Source organism: Prionailurus viverrinus, chromosome A2, assembly GCF_022837055.1.
Source record: "Prionailurus viverrinus isolate Anna chromosome A2, UM_Priviv_1.0, whole genome shotgun sequence".
Classification (NCBI taxonomy): domain Eukaryota; kingdom Metazoa; phylum Chordata; class Mammalia; order Carnivora; family Felidae; genus Prionailurus; species Prionailurus viverrinus.
Window position 1 is genome coordinate 122,728,892 of NC_062562.1, and position 16,470 is coordinate 122,745,361.

Sequence of the window (16,470 nt, forward strand, 5' to 3'; positions counted from 1 at the left end):
TTACTTTTTCATTCCCTCTGTTTTCCCCTGTCTGTCTGTCTGTCTTCCCTTCTCAGTCTGTGTCTCTGCCTCTCCCCTTCTCTTGTGTCTTTTCTCCTCTTTCCTTCCTGTCTCCAGGCTAGGTTGCCGTCCCTTCTCTCTCCCCAGTGGTCTGCCGGCTTGCAGCCTTTGAGAGGAAAGTCCTAGACTGCTCCCATTTTCCCCACCTGCCCTGAAATCGTTGGTTCAAATTTCTCCAGAAGCGTGAAGGCCCCCAAAGCCTGCCCTTGACCCCAGAGTGGAGGGTGGGCCACAGACAAGCTCTCTGTGAGTCTTAATGCCTCTGAGCCCCCATCAACTGGACCTGGCCAGTGGCTCTGGGGCCCGGGACATCCCTAAAGTGACTTCCAGTGGCCAGGCCTAGTCTGGGATGCAGGAGGCCCAGAATGCCCCCAGGGACCCCTGGACCCGGGGACTCCGGACTAACGCCACCCTGGGATGGGATGGGGATGCCAGGCAAGCAGTATCATGGTGCCCTGCCTCCAGGGAAGGCACCGTCCACCTGCTGAGTCCAGCCTGCCCCATCCAGTGCTCCTGGCTCTGCCTGCGGGCACCCCCTGAGCTTTGCACATAGGGCAAGGACACCTGGACTTCTGTGGCCCCCTGAGTGGGGCCAACTTGGAGGAATTTCCCAAAGCCTATTAGAGCAGTGGCTGCCTCCTGCCTGCCTCCTTGGGCTGGGCAGGGCCGAGGGCGGAGGGAGAGAGGGAGGGAGGAGGGAGAGGAGGGAGGGAAAAAAGTTGGCAGGCCGACAGCAGCGCTGTGTCTGCATCCATCGCTGAGAGGAGGCCCGTGCAGTGTGGGGCGGGCCAGGAGCGAGGAGAGGCCTTCCTCCCTTTGTGCTCCCCCCTCCTCTCCTGCCCCCGGGGCCCTATAAATAGGCCCAGCCCGGGCTGTGGCTCAGCTCTCAGAGGGAGTTGAGCACCAGGCAGCGGTCTCAAGCCAAGCCCCCTGCCAGCATGGCCAGCGAGTTCAAGAAGAAGCTCTTCTGGAGGGCCGTGGTAGCCGAGTTCCTGGCCATGACCCTCTTCGTCTTCATCAGCATCGGTTCCGCCCTGGGCTTCAATTACCCGGTGAAGAACAACCAGACAGCAGGTGCCTCCCAGGACAACGTGAAGGTGTCACTGGCCTTCGGGCTGAGCATCGCCACCCTGGCCCAGAGCGTGGGCCACATCAGTGGCGCCCACCTCAACCCGGCCGTCACGCTGGGGCTGTTGCTCAGCTGCCAGATCAGCATCCTCAGGGCTATCATGTACATCATCGCCCAGTGCGTGGGGGCCATCGTGGCCACTGCCATCCTCTCGGGCGTCACCTCCTCCCTGCCGGACAACTCGCTCGGCCGAAACGAGGTATGTGAGGTCGTCCCAGGCACCAGGGCTCTGGAACGGGGCAGAGATGGCATAGGTCTCCCCCTCCACCCATTGTGCAGATGGGGACACTGAGGAGCCGAGGGGACAAGAGGCTTCTGGGGGTCATGCGGAGCTGGGCCTGGTGCTCAGCTACACCTGCAGCCCAGAGCCTGCTTTCTGCCAGGCACTGGGGGAAGCCGAGACCCAGAGAACAATAGTCTTGCCAATGTCCCCTGTGGGCACCTACTGTGGGGAATAAGCTCTGGAGGCAGCTAACCTTCGGGCCCACGGTGCTGCACCTTTCGGCTGTAGTTTCTTGGCCCCCCCTCCGCTCTGCCTGTGCAGCCAGCTCCCTCTTCCCACAGCCCGGCCCCCAGGAGCCGCTGTCCGCTGTCCCTTTGCTGCCCTGACCTAGATGCCGGGCATGTCCGTGTCAGGTCTGCCAGTGCGTGAGCAGGACCCAGGTGGGCGGCCCCATGGTCACACAGGGCCCCAAACGAACTGCCTTCAAGGAAAAAGCCCCTCCTGCTCCTTGGTCCCCAGGGAGTCGACAAAGATCAGGGGTGAAAACACTCTCTCGGCTGTTTGCAGGTGGTTTTCCTGGATTGCAGTGTGGGGTGGCGGCCAGCGTGGGGACATCTTGCCTCCTGTCTGGGCTCCATTCTCTGTCGCCGGGCACTGTGAGGCATGGTGCGCATGTGTGTGTGTGTGTGTGTGTGTGTGTGTGTGAGTGGTGTGTGCACGTGGATGCTGGCATGGGTCTCTGAGCTTGTGTAAGCTTGTGTGCCCCCACGTGCGTCTGTGTCTAGAAGTGTGCCTGGGAGAGTTAGGGCCACTGCGTGAGTGGGTGGGGGTGTGTGCGTGTACCTGTGTGTGCCCACTGCTCCTGGCTTGAGTGGGGTCTGGGCTGGGGGCGCTGGTGGTAAGCAGAGGTTGGCGACTGGGTGGCAGCTGCTGAGAAGCATTCCTCCCGGGCCGCTTAGCACAGCTAATTGGCCGTTGGCGGCAGTTGCCTGCTGTCGCGGACCTGGGCTTTTCCAGACCCTCAGCCAAGTGCAAACTCAGACCTGGCTTGGGCCACAGCAGGAGGGAATCTGGCCTGAGAGAGGCTGAGGGAGGCTTGGAGGGTGCCGTCCCAGGGAAGGGGAGAGTGAAGGAGCACAGAGGAGGAATCAGATCTACAGAAAGGAGGCTGGCCAGGCCCGGGCAGGGCAGGCGGGTGTAGGGACGGCGAGGGAGCCGGCCAAGGGCTCCTCGGCGGGTGATTATATAGCAATCGTTCTCTTGCTTCCCAGCCGAAGTTCAGACCCGGGTGCTTCGGCTGGGGGAGGCTTGGTGAGGGCATGGCCTTGCCACGGGGGAATTAGCACTTCTTGTGTCACAGTGACATCTTACCCAGCCCCCTCCGAGGAGCTAACTGTGGCTCAGCCCAAGATTGAAGATTAGCCTACAGGCTGGAGTTTAGACTTTAGTCAGGGAAGACGTGGCCAAGGTGGGTAGAAGGGACAGAACTCTGGCAGGCCACGTTCCTCCAAGCCTCAGCCTCTCCAGCGGGGTAGAGCCAGGTGACTTCGGAGCGTGCCCCCTGGGTAGGGTCAGGTTCACACTAGGGCTGAGCTGGGCGGGATAGGGGGTGGGGAAAAGGGCCTCGCAGGGGAGGGGTTGAATCTCTTCAGGCCTTCTGCCCCCTCTTGACCCTCCTTCTCAAGGGACAGGCAGGACAGGCATCTGTTTTCAGACCTTGCGCTCTAACTCAGGCATCACGGGCAGATGTGGGGGAGGGTGGGCATCCACGGTGTCATTTTGATCTGGCCACACCCTGATCCAGTGTCCCTTCCCTTCTCTGACCTCCATTTTGCAGAGTTACCCAGATGCCTGGGCTGGGCATGTTGCAGATAGGGGGGGAAAAGGGATAAGCTCATGCAGGGGCCAGCCCTGGTCTCAGAGGCAAGCACACAGTGTTCAAGGCCTGCTCTTGCTCACCTGTTGAGTTTCACTGGAGCTGAGGACCCTGAGACTCCAAGAAGGAACCCAGGTCTCTAGATCTCTCTCGGCCCTGCCCATACCACCAGCAAGCTCACTTTGCAGACTTGAATTTATCAGCCTTCCCAGGAGGGTCTGGCTATGAGGAGCCTAAGAGGGGCCATACTGAACACAAGGATACTGAGTGTTGGGGTGGGGTGCAGGCACTCTCCTGTCCACACAATGGAAGTTTGGGGTCCAGAAGCACAAGTTCTAGGCCTAGAAACAGAGAAAGCATCTCTCTCAAGGCCTCCTCTGGGACACCGGACTTGGGATCTGAAGGGATCTGAAGGGACCCGGCAGGCGGCCTCAATGCCTCGAGAGGGGCAGAGACCAGTCTACGCAGCAAGTGACACATTCTTTCCCCCAGGCTTTGCCGGAGGCTCCCATAGCCCCTTGGGCCCCGGACCCCACCCTGGCCCAAACCTAGGCGGGGCCCTTTGTTGGCATGGAGATTTCAAAGGAAAATAGGGAAAGGAGGCAGGAAGTGGTTGGAGTGAGTCAGGGGGTGCCCCTGGTGGCATGGTGGGACAACTCTCTTCTCACTGAGTCAGGACTTGGGATGCACCCTGGAGAGACCACGGGCCTCTGTCTAGCCTATAGGATCCTGGCTGGTTCTAAGAGCCAAACCCCAATTTAGGCCCAAAGTGAACAGTCTCAGAGGCAGGGGTTGGTGTCCCGGTCTCCCTCTGTCCTTGTCAGACACTGAAACACTTCAGGCCAACAAGCTCGCCTGTGTGGCCCCAGTGTCCATCTGTGAAATAGGGACACAGCAGGGCGTGGCTGGGCTCTGGAAAATGCAAGATGCTCCTGGACCTGGGAGTCCTGACTGTTAGCTGGCTCTTTTTATTCCTCCCCTCTCTGGCTCACTCACCCATGCTCCCTGCAAACCAAAATGGGACTGCTGGGGGCTGAGCTGGGGGCTGAGTCACCAGCGCCCTACCCTTGGCAGACCCTGGCGAGCAAGATAAGCCCTGCACACAGCTGCCCACGATATGGGGCAGGAGGCAGGTGTGATAAGAGGTGTTGGGACTGTCAGAGCGGCAAAGGAAACTCTCTGCCTTTGAGAGGTGGGAAGGACCTGGAAGGCTTTCGGGGAGGAAGCTCCATGGGGAACCTGAATGTGGAGGCAGGAAAAGGGGGTTGCAGGCAGAGAAAGGGCGGCACAGGCTGTGAGCACAGGCAAGGCGGCAGTGGGAGGTCACGGCCTGGGCCTGGCCTCAGCCCTAAACTCTCCCCTTCCCCAGTTTCCCCAACCACAGAGCCAGAGGGTTGTCCCTTCCCTGTTGGCCCCCTTCCCCCCCACCCCCGCGCTGGGCCACCGGTTCTTCCAGGGTTGAGGGCCCCTCTGCCTCCTCCAGAGCTGGGGGTGGGCTGGGGAAAGGGAAGCCAGTTTTCAGACGGACGTGCCCAGAGAGGGGGGCTGGGGGCTGGGTGGTGGTGCCACAGCTGGGACATATAATTACTGTTTCCAGCCAGAACCAGATGAGGGGGAGGGCATCGAGAGGCAGGAGTTTTGTGGTGGAGACTTCCCTCGCCACAGAAAATTCTGAGGCTGTTTCCCCTGTGGGGGCCCTCGGAGCAGCCCTGCCAGCCCCAGGCTGCCCACCCCAATACCTGGCCTTAACCAGGGCTCGCTCTGCGAATCCTCGTCCGAAGGGGCAGTGCCACGAGAGGGGACGTGGCCCGCTGGAGTGCCTCAGTCTGAGGGGACGCGCCTCACCCTCACGCCCCTGGGTCACAGCCTTCCTCTCACACCTTGAGCCATTAGTTCATTGTGGGCCAATTGCATGTAGGGCCCTCTAACCTGAGCTCAGTCCCAGAGAGTGCTCCCCACTTTCTCTAGGGCCCCACTCAGCAAGGGTTCCTTCAGCATTGGCCGCCAGGGCTTCCCCAGGTGGCTTAAACGTGCCGTATGTCCACCCCTCAGGGACTGGCTCAAGGCTTCCTCAGGAGCCCTCTGTTCTTGTTGGTAGAGCCTCCCTGGGGGCCATGGTCCTTGCCCTCTGGAAGCGCCAGTGGGTCTGGGGTCTCCTGAATAGCTGGGGCTGAGCCAACACACTCGCAGGTGTCGGCAGGAAAATGTTGTCATGGCCATTGTCCCCTCAGCCCGGGCCTCTCCCCAGGGATGTGTGTGTGTGTGTGGGGGGGCTCCTTGCCCACAGTGATGCTTAGGGGGATAAGTGAGGGGTTCTCTTTATGTAACCAAGGAGCTGCAGTTCTGTGGGGTTAAGAACCCCAACTCAAAAATGGTAGAAAATGCCCTGTTCCCATTAGCAGCTCCTTTCAGTGCCTGAAATTCCACCGCCAGGACAACTAGAGAGGTAGATGTCTGCTCAGTGCAAAGAAGCAATTTTTCTTTTTAATCAGGAAGGGGCTGCCACCAAGCCAGTAAGCTCCCTATCGTTAGGTGTGCAAGGAGAATCTGCCCGCAGCCAGCTCTGGGGGCATCTGGCTGTGTGGGGGTACAACAGTGTGCCGTATTGAGACCCCAGGTCAGATGGCTCTGTGGGAATCCTGCACTCAGGATCCTGGCCGGGAGGGTGACTGTGGGTCCTGGGGCTAGGGGTCCCATGTCAGGCAGGGAGGAATCCTGGAGACTGTCCGGGGCTAAAATCTGGGCCGAGGCTTCCATTGTACTGATAAGGAAACTGAGGCCACAGAGGCATTGAGATTGTGAGGTTGTATAGCACGGCAGGGCAAGACCATGCCCCCAGCCTGCCTCCCAGCCCTTATTTCTGCTTCTGTAAAGTGCACGTGTTCACACTTCACTAACGTCCCCTCTCCCTCAACACACACACTTACATGGCACATAGGGGCATAGACACATGGGTGTAGAGAGCATATCCTCAAGCCTGGGTGGTTCCACTCGGGCCCTGGGATCCTAGGAAGGTGGGGTAAGTGCTCCTCAATGGAGCCTCTTCCTTTCCCTGGCAGGAGGATGGGGACTGCCCTGGAGTAAGGAAAAGAAGGAGGGAGGGAAGGAGGAAGCCATTACTTTGTGTATTGTTTCTTGTCAGAAAGATGAAATGGCTTCTGGGGGCAAATAAGGGCCCTTTGAGATCTGTGACTCTTTGTCCCTCAAGGGGGCTTCCTTTCCTCCTCCTCCCCTTTCCCCAGCCAAGTAGTGGACCCTGTGTGTAGCTGTGTGATACAAAGAGACAGGGCTGCACACTCAGAAATGCCATCAGACACACAGCACGGCCATACAGGGCCACATGTCACAGAGACCCCCAGATGCACAGGGCCCACCTTGGTAAGAGGCGGCACCCTGTGTGATAGGGATTCTCAGAGAAAGTTGAGATACACTGGCCAATACCTGACTAGTTCGTCTGAATGTCCACACGGGCTGAAAAAGAGTGGATATTCTCAAATTTGGGGTGGATGGGTTTACAGAGTTTCCTTAAATCAAACTTGTTAATTATGTGGCTCAAATCCTTCCTGTTTGTGCTATTTATATTGTCTGACTGCTTCAGTCCATCAGTTTCTACGAGAGGGTTGTTAAACTCTTTCACTCTGGTGGTGGACTGATCAAATTCTCCTTATATTCTGTCAACTGTCGCTTATTTTTAGGCTATGTTGTTTGGCGCATACAGGTTTCGAATTTATGTAGCTCTCTGATAGACTTTTTCGTTCAATTATTTTGTAATAAGCCTCTTAATGTCTCATGAAAAGGAAAAGGAGAGAGTTACACCCGGACACATCTGGTCACCTACATACAAACATACACGGAGGCACACACAGCCGTGGATACCCACAGGAACATGCACACAAGAATATCCATGAAGGAGTGACACAAGGGACCCACTGAGGTCCCCCTCACGTGAGTGCTGAGTCCTGGAGGCAGTGGGTGAGCAGGGCAGGCCTCGATGTCTCCCCTCCCCTGTTCTTTGAGAGTGTATGCTCAGAGTGCAGCCAGGCCTGGTGCCTGCTGTTCCCCAAGGGTGGGACACCAGGGTGCCCAGGTCAAGTTGGGGCCCTGGGCCTAGGAAGCTACCTTGGTCAGTCTGTCCATGGGCAGCAGGGATGGTTCTAGGGACCCATTGTCTAGACAGGTCAACCCTGTCCCCCCCCCTCTCCTGGGTGCTGGGGCACACTGGCAGCTAGACAGCCATCTTCTGCCTGCTCCTCAGACCAAGCTGGGAATAGCAGGTCCCTTGGCTGGGCATGTAGACATCAGGACCCTTGGCTGGGACAAAGATCCTGGCTTTGCTATCTTGTCCCTGGGACTCAGCCTCCTCATCCATTCTCTTACAGAGGCTTGCATGGCTGCCCTGTAAGACCCACAAAAACTAATGACTGGCCTCTGGTCTCCAAGCTACAAAGCAAATAAACTAGCACTGGACCAGAGAGCTTCCCTTCCAGGCTGCTTCTAGAGAGGATAGAAGTTCTGGAAAATTAGCATCATCTGCTACTTCTGTCGCTATTCAGCAAGTGTCCCCTATGAGGCCTGGGCAGCAAGATGGGAAAGTCTCCCTACTCTGTCCTCACCAAGCTCCCAGGCCAGGGGTTGGACGACCTACAGAGGAGGAAGGAGGGTTAACAGCGTGAGTGGGTAGCAGCAGAAATTAATTTCAGCCAAGGAGAGGAGGAAGCTTCTTGGAGCTGGTGGGATCTGAACTGGGCCTTGACAGTGGGCGTAAGTAGATTTGATGTGAAAATGCAGAGCTGGCGTCTTTCTGATACTTCACATTAAATGTGTGGATTATTCTGTTGTTTATCCTTATATTCATAAAACTGTGTTGTTGTTGTTGTTGTTGTTGTTGTTTGGAAGGGGGCTTAATCAGTGAAATATAAAGCCTCGGCTGGGCAAAACTACCTGGGGATGTGCAGACATATTTTTTTTTTCCCAACACCAAGTGACCACAACTGGGATTAGCCTTATTTAAGCAATTGTTTCCAATTGAATGGGTTGTAAACAGTAACATGTTTTGAATGTTTACCTACTTTTCCTGGACATCAAGTTTCAACAGACCTTTAACTATCCTTTTCAGTTCTGAATTATCAAGTTTTTCCAGATGTAAGTCACACAAGTGCGTTGGTGGTTAAAGCAGAAGTAGCCAGTAGATACTGAAGCAATCAGGGGAGGCTTCCTAGTGGTGGTGGTGATGGGTATCGGGAGAGGAAGATCGTCAACCTGCGTGGTTCTGAGCTAAACGCCCTGGGTGGTCAGGAAGGGGGTATAACCCAGAGTTCCCAGGGCGGGTGGCCACCTCTCCTGCTTCCTGTGGACTCAAGAGTGCTGGGCATGGCCCCCGGCTCCTGTGCTCTGCTCACTTTGCATGAGAAGGCATGCCTTTGGCCAGAGCAGGGCCTGGGATACTCAGACCTCGTTAAGAACTGGGGGAGGAGGGGCGCCTGGGTGGCTCAGTCGGTTAAGCGTCCGACTTCGGCCCGGGTCACGATCTCTCGGTCCGTGAGTTCGAGCCCCAGGTCCGTGAGTTCGAGCCCCAGGTCCGTGAGTTCGAGCCCCAGGTCCGTGAGTTCGAGCCCCAGGTCCGTGAGTTCGAGCCCCGCGTCAGGCTCTGTGCTGACTGCTCAGAGCCTGGAGCCTGTTTCAGATTCTGTGTCTCCCTCTCTCTCTGCCCCTCCCCCGCTCATGCTCTGTCTCTCTCTGTCTCAAAAATAAATAAACGTTAAAAAATTTTTTTTTTTAAATAAAAAAAAAAAATTAAAAAAAAAAAAAGAACTGGGGGAGGAGATGAGCTCGCCCAGGCCCAGTCTGTGAGAGGGTGGGGAATGGGGAGTATAGGAGGCAGGAACCACTTAGAACGATGGCTCCATTAATCAGCATGCCAGGCCTGGTTTCAGGACTCCGGCCAGCTAGCAATTAGGCTGGCGCTGGGGAGCAGAGGAGAGAGCGGGAAGAGCAGGAGGGCAGCAGCAGGTGTGAGTGTGACGGGCATCTGTACAAGTTGGCCCGGTCACACCAACCTCACCTCCACGGAGCCTGTCCTGGCTCCAGGCAGGCCTCGCTCCGGCCTCCACAACCCTGTGCAGGGCCCCGCCCCTTCTGGCTGTCCCCCAGTCCTGGGGATAAGGTGAGAAAGAACCAGAACAAAGCCACAACTGTCCTGATCCCTCCTGCCTCAGCAGCCCTTTCCAGATGCCCCGAGACACCCCCCACCATTGCCTTTGAAACTCTAGCCACTCTGGAAGGTGGACAGGAAAAGCTGTTTTACAGATGGGGAAACTGAGGGTCAGACTGGGGAAAGGCCATGGCCATGGCAGCACAATCAGGAGAGTCAGGACCTGAACACAGGAATGGGAACAAAACTGGGCATTGCCCCCCGGGCTGGCTGAGCTGAGGGGTCAAAGCTCTGGGGTCGGCCAGGAAAGGCCTAGATCTGGGGCTGCAACACAGGGGAGGGGATGTGAGTCACTTTCCCTGTGACCCAGGGCTGCAGACAAAGGCGGGAAGAGAATTGTTCTTGTAAGATGGCCTCAGGGTGGGGCTGAGAAAACTGGGCGTGGGAGTGGAGGAGGGCCCCCCACCTAGAGTTTTGTAAAAATGCCCTCTGGCTTTGGAGGATGCCCCCTTCATGCCCCCAGGATGAGGCTTCAAGTTCAGGTGTATTTGGGCACACCAGCCCTGCCCTGGGGGAAGACAGCCCACATGGCCACATCCAGGCATCTTTGCCAGTGAGCCTTTGCTCACGTGGCCCAGCTCTCCTGTACGGGTGCCCCTGGCCCCTGGGACCCCCACAAAGGGGCGGGTGCAGGGGTCCCTGGGGAGGGGTCTCCCTGGTGCAGCTGCAGAGGGAGGGCTCCGGTGACCTCATGACGGCTCCCATTCCCTTCTTTTTCCATGACTCATGTTTCTAAAAGTGGCCCAAAAGCAAGTGGTAGCCAGACGGTGGTGGCGGGGCCTATGTGGCCAGGGAGTTGGTGGGGCGGGGGGGGGGGTTCCAGGAGGGAGAGGGAGGGGAATGTAGGCAGGGCTGAGAAGAAATGGGAGAGACACAGAACCGGGAGAGACAGACAGAGGGTGGGTAGGAGACAGGGCAGGGCAGCACGGGAGACCAGAACAGGGAGAGAGACTAAGGGAGCTGGGGCCAGCTAACTGAGGAAGACCCTTCTCAACTCTGGGAGTTGTAGATGCAGCAGGAGATGGGGTGGAATGTTCTGGACTTCTGGGGTGTGAAGCAATGTCTCCAGCCATTTGCTTCTCTGCTCCCTGCAGGGTTGAGAATCCCTGACCGTCTCCTCCCATGTGTGGGGCTTGCCCCTTGCCTATGGCTTCGGTACCCGCAGGGCACTCTGGCTGGCTGGAGGTGGGCAGATGCCCTGCCTCACCCCAGGCTTCTCTGGCCTCTAGGCGGAGTGCTGCAGGGAGGAGGCAGGTACCAGGGGCGGAGCTGGCACCTCCTCAAAGTCGTGGAAGGGACAGAGCCTGGTGTCCACTACCAGAGGTGTATTCTCGGGAGGGGCCTGGCCCCTTCTGGGCCTAGCCAGGGGCTGATGTCATGGGCTTTGAGGACACCAAGTTGCCTGGGCCCGGGGGGCGGGTCTCAGACAGAGTCCCTCCTCTGCCCACTCACCCAACCTCCCTGTCCCTCTCTCCTACAGCTGGCCCCTGGTGTGAACTCTGGCCAGGGCCTGGGCATCGAAATCATCGGCACCCTGCAGCTGGTGCTTTGTGTGCTTGCCACCACTGACAGGAGGCGCCGTGATCTCGGGGGCTCGGGCCCCCTCGCCATCGGCCTCTCTGTGGCCCTGGGACATCTGCTCGCGGTGAGTGTGGGGTCTTCCTGGCTGGGGGTAGGGTGGGGAGAACAGGGCCAGGCAGAGGTGGTCGGGGTACCCTCTCACGGGTAGGGGGGTGGGATGATCAGCTCTTTGGGGCTGGGGATAGGGTCCTGCTCAGGAGAGGGCAGCACAGGGACCCCCTGACCATCTTTCTGGGTCAGCGTGCCCCTCTTTCTGAGCCTGATTGTTACCCCCCTGTTTTCTCTCTGTGTGTCATTGCCTCGCCTCCTCTCCCTCTGTCTGTGTTTCTCTGGCTCTCCCCCTTCTGCCTCCCTGACCTTCCCCTTGCAGATCGACTACACAGGCTGCGGCATTAACCCCGCCCGGTCCTTTGGCTCGTCAGTGATTACTCATAACTTCAAGGACCACTGGGTAAGGGGTCTCACCATCCCCTGGGAGGTGGCGGTGCCGAATGGCAGTTCCAACTCCACCCTGCAGCGTCCTCCCTCATCACAGAGGCTGTGGGAGACAGACAGGGCCAAGGAAATTGGAAAACCAAGGCCTGACATGGGGGTGGTGGGATCAGACTTCAGGCTGGGCTGCTGCCTGCCAGCATCCCAGCGGCACCCCATTCAGGGTGACCTGGGGTGGGCTCCGGGCCCTCGTGGTGCCTGCATTTCCTGAGCGGTGAAGTGGGGCATCGTAGCACCCCCCACTGGGGGTAGCACTGGGACAAGTGGCCTCACTGCCTATAGGTTGAGCTTAGCACAGAGTCAGCACTCCATGGACATAGCTGTTCTTACTGTGGATGTTTCTGTCTCAGACCAACCTTTGATCAAACTAGATGTTCCTGTGGCCCTTCCAAAGCTGGGGAGGGTGGGGCCGTGGCCACCCTGAAGAAGGGGCTGGTCTGGTCACACCAGGCACCCTGAGTTGGGGCACATAAAGGCAAGGAGATGCCCGCTACCACAGTCCTGGCTTGGACCAGCTCTGGGGGCACTGGAATAGGGATGTTGGGGTTCAACACCACCTGCCTCTAAACCCAGGCACCGGTGGGAGAGAACCCATGCCATGGGGTCGGCGGGGGTGGGGGGGGGGGACTCAGGAAAGGCGTCCCAGGAGAGGAGGCTTTCAGTGGACGCCCTCTGAGCATGCCCTCTCTGTTCCTAGATTTTCTGGGTGGGGCCATTCATCGGGGGAGCCCTGGCTGTGCTCATCTACGACTTCATCCTGGCCCCGCGCAGCAGTGACCTCACAGACCGCGTGAAGGTGTGGACCAGCGGCCAGGTGGAGGAGTATGACCTGGATGGCGACGACATCAACTCCAGGGTGGAGATGAAGCCGAAATAGAGAGGCCCTGGCCCCGGGCACCCACGCGGGGGCGGGGCAGGGGCGGGCAGAGGGAGGGGAGGGGTGAAATCCATGTCTTAGACACTCTGACAGGCTGGCCACTGTCACTTCCCAAAGATCCTCCAGAACTGCGTGGTCAAGCCTGATTTGGGGCTGTTTCTGTCACTTTCTTTCTCTTTCTCTGTTTCCTGGCCTCTGGGCTTCCTGAGGACCAAGATTTACCAACCACTCACTCCCTTGAAGTCACGGAGGAAGTGAAAGAGAGGGACCCACTCTGCTAAGGTGTCCCCTCAGAGTGTGATGGAAGGTATGCCAGAAAATCCCTCTCATCCCAGAGTTGCTCAACAGCTCACCTGCTGCAGGTGTCTGGGGCGCCACCGTTATTGCTTTGTGCCTTTGGGCGTGGCCCTCCTTCTTCCCAAACATGCACTTTGTCCCCAAGGGTGCTTTGAGGGGAAGAGATCCCAGGAGGTGCAGGGGTGGGGGGCAAGTGGCACACAGGCTTCATTCTTGCAGTTTGGCTTGCTTCTGGCTCCACCTGCACCCCCCACCCCCCAAACTCGCTGTGCGACCTTGGGATCGTCCATGTCTCGGGGCCTCAGTGACCCCATCTGCAGAGTGGCAGGGTCAGGGAGAGCCATACGGGCCTGAGGCCTCTCTGTTCTGTAAGTGTAGATACTCCGTGGGTTCTAGAAGATGTAGTATGGGGCAGCCCTTCTTCCACTTGCCCTGGTTCTTTCCCAAATGTGTAGCTATCGTAGACACCTGTGTGAACACAGGGACACATGCATACATGTTTCAAAGCAGAGGCAGTCCAGGCCATGAGAAGGGCTCCCGGGGGAGCAGGGCTGACCCCCACGCAGTGGGGACACGGTCTGCTATCGCGGAATGAGGCCGGCGGGCGCACAAAGGAGGAATACCCATGTTCTTCACTGAGCTTTAGTTGACCTTTCTCACCTATCGTTGCATCATCTTGATCACCGTTCGGTTCTCCACTTCCTCCTGCCGGTGTAGACACAGCTCACGCTTATGCAGGTGTGTGTTTCTTAAAGGGCAGTTGGTCGTCTGAAGCCCTAAGCCTGAGGACAGGTGACCGTGGTGCGGATCAGCACACAGAGGCGAATGGGCTTTGCTGGACTCTTAGCGGGGTTTCCAAGCCCTCAGCTAATGACGAGGGGAGAGGAGGAGCAGATCCCTGCCCCCCTTATTGCTAAACTCCTGGTTGGAGGCATTTGGGCAGCCGGGAGACCTGCACAGGCTCCCTGTGTCACCCCAGGCACAGCCTTCCCTTGTCATTTACCTGGAGGGGACAGTCAGCCCTGGCCTGATGAGGTAGCTTACCAGTGCAGCCCAGGGACAGTTCAGAGTGCAGGGTCTGCTTCAGGGGCAGCCATCTACCTGGTCTCTTCAATCCCACAGGGCCAGAGCAGGTCCCCCGGCATGCCTGGAGCCACGATGGTGACAAAACCCAAGTGATTCAATCTGCAGTTTATCCCAAAGCAGCAGGACAACCAGGTGACCCTTAATGGTCACCAACCCGTCACAACATCTACACACTCCATTCCCTAGCAGGGACTTCTAGCCCTTTTTAACAGATAAGGAAACTGAAGCCCGAGTTAATGATTTGGCCAGGCCTGGCAACCAAGGCCATGTCTCTGGCTACTCCTTGGACCGTGAGACTGGCCCCTCTTATTCCCAGCTGCTCGGTTTCTGCCTGGGCGGTGGTTAGAAGCCAGGAGGGGTGAGGGCTGTGCTGGAGGGGAGAGGGGGCAGACCCACTTCCTGCCTGGTTCTCACTGCTGCATACCAGACTCTGCATCTGTCTGCTCTGCATATATGTCTCTTTGGAATTGGAATTTCATTATATGTTAACACAATAAAGGAAAATGACTTGCAAGGTCATCGAGGCTTCCTGTAGTTTTTCTTCTTTTGGTACCGTGTTCCCAACAAAGGATCTCTGGCTCCCAGAGGAGATCGATGCCCACTCTAGGGACTCAGTCTGGGTGGGGGGAGCCACTGCTTGCCCTCTTGCCCTCAGGATCTCTGCTCTCAGTGGGTGGACACAGCCTCACAGGACTCCATCTGAGCAACACAGGGTCCTGCACCTAATAGGGACCACTTTTGCTTCTGGAGCCTGAAAGGACTGAAGCGTGACAGCCCCATCAGTCCCTCTGCCCTCCTGGGAGCACGGCCCAGGGAGCACCAGGGGCTGATCAGCTGTCCCTCTCTCTGTCCCTCCACTCACATTTCTGACCCCACCCACACCTGTGTTGGGTAATGGGACCCAAGGTTTTGCCGGGAGCTTGGCCATCAGAACCGAGTGAAGCTGTGCCCGGCATAGGTGATGCTCAGGTGGCCGGTGAAGGGTGGTGACCTATGGAAGCTAAGAGCGGGGAGCAGCCCAGTCCCTTGAGGCCTTGTGGGCTTTTCAGCCCCCATAAAGCATGTACCACACATAGTGAGGATGTGCACTTTTCCTGTGGAAGAAGTCTGTAGCTTTAGATCCTAAGGTGTCTGCCCAAGGCGGAAGAGAAGCGAGGTCAGAGCAGGCTGGCCTCTGCCTTGAGGGTGACAGGGAACCGTGAAAAGCCCCCTCTGTCTATGCTTCTTTCACCTGTCCCCAAGTAGCTCCAAGGCTGCTCTGGGCCCTCTGGAACTCACAAAACCCTTTCCCCCATTTGGGGCCTCTCTCAGTCGTTGGAGGCACAGCAGGTGTGGTTGTCCTTATTTGGCAGAAAGGGAGGTGGATGCTCAGTGAGACATGCCCCAAACTCAGTGAGACAAGTCTGTGTCAGGCTGAGACTTGGACACAGACTCCTGATATCTACCTCTCTGCCCCCTGCATACACACTTAGGGCTGGTATCTCAAAGCAGGGACTATATTGGGAAACTGAGGGCCCCATAATAGGGAACAGGCCCTATTCCAATTAGCGGGCTTGTAGATCCCACAGAGGCCTAGAATCTGGAAGTCTCTGAGGACCATCAACCTTCTAGAAATCTCATCAGGCCAGAGGTGTGGGCTGATCGGGGGAGGGGTGTCTGCAAAGATCCTGGCATCCCAACACTGCTCCCGGGAGACACGTGGTTGCTGCCTCCCTCTGGTGGAGGCCTGGCTGATGGTAATGCAAGGGTGTCTAGACAGGGCCAGGGGCTAGGTCACCCCAGTGATGGCTGAATCAGTACCGTTGGAACAAGCTTTCTTCTTCCAGTGTTTTCTGGGCCCCTGTAAAGGGCATCTGTGCTGTGTCAGCCCATGTAAAGTGCCCCTGTACCTCCCAGGCTGAGGACAGGCTGGTGTTAGTGGAGGGTGATGGTTATACCATGAAAACAGGATATGGGCTAGCCCACTGCAACCCAGGCCCACCTGTGAGGGTGTGCCAAGGCTATCTCTCACAGCCCTTCTTGGTTTGTCTCCTTATCTTGACCCATCTCCCTAGGTGAGAAGCCCTCTCAGTCCCCACCAGGGGCCCTGGGAACCCTACCTCAATCCCTGGTCTTCCTTCACCACCCCCAGCCATCTAGGACAGGGCCTTGCTTAGGGATTATTTAGTTATAATGTTTACAACCCTAGTGCCAAGAGACAGGACCTAAAGAAGAGATCAGGGAACTGGTAGTTCTTGAGCACTTACTTTGTGTGAGAAACTTCCCTGGGTCTTCACATACAGTCTTTCTAATCTTTATAACACCCTTGGAAGGTAGAGATGACTGCCTGCCCCCGTTTACAGAGGCCCCTGAGGCCCCTGAAGACAAAATGATTCACCCAAGGCCATAAAGCAAGTTGGTGGAAGAATTGGGACTTGAATATGCTCTGCCTGGTTCCAAAGACTGGCTTCTGGTTTCAAAGATTCCTCCACTATGTGGTGCTGGCCTGTTTTGTCATGACCTCCATGAAGTTTGGCTCTGGTCCAACTAGGCAGCCGGTCTTCCTCTACCTGCAGGATGTTGAGAGTGAGAAGCAGGAAGGAGAATGGCCAGCTGAAGGGACTCCAGCACCAGGAAGAGTGCATTTCATTTTGGAGCC

At 57.4% G+C, this 16,470-nt stretch overlaps 1 protein-coding gene across 1 annotated transcript; it reads left to right on the plus strand.

The window, feature by feature from the left end:
- Nucleotides 1-911: 911 nt before the first annotated feature.
- AQP1 (aquaporin 1 (Colton blood group)) lies at nt 912-14,351 on the plus strand. Its single transcript, XM_047849822.1, has 4 exons — nt 912-1,388; nt 10,980-11,144; nt 11,451-11,531; nt 12,270-14,351. Exons 1-4 carry the CDS (start codon nt 999-1,001, stop codon nt 12,447-12,449), a joined length of 816 nt encoding a protein of 271 aa, XP_047705778.1. The 5' UTR covers nt 912-998; the 3' UTR covers nt 12,450-14,351.
- Nucleotides 14,352-16,470: the final 2,119 nt, after the last annotated feature.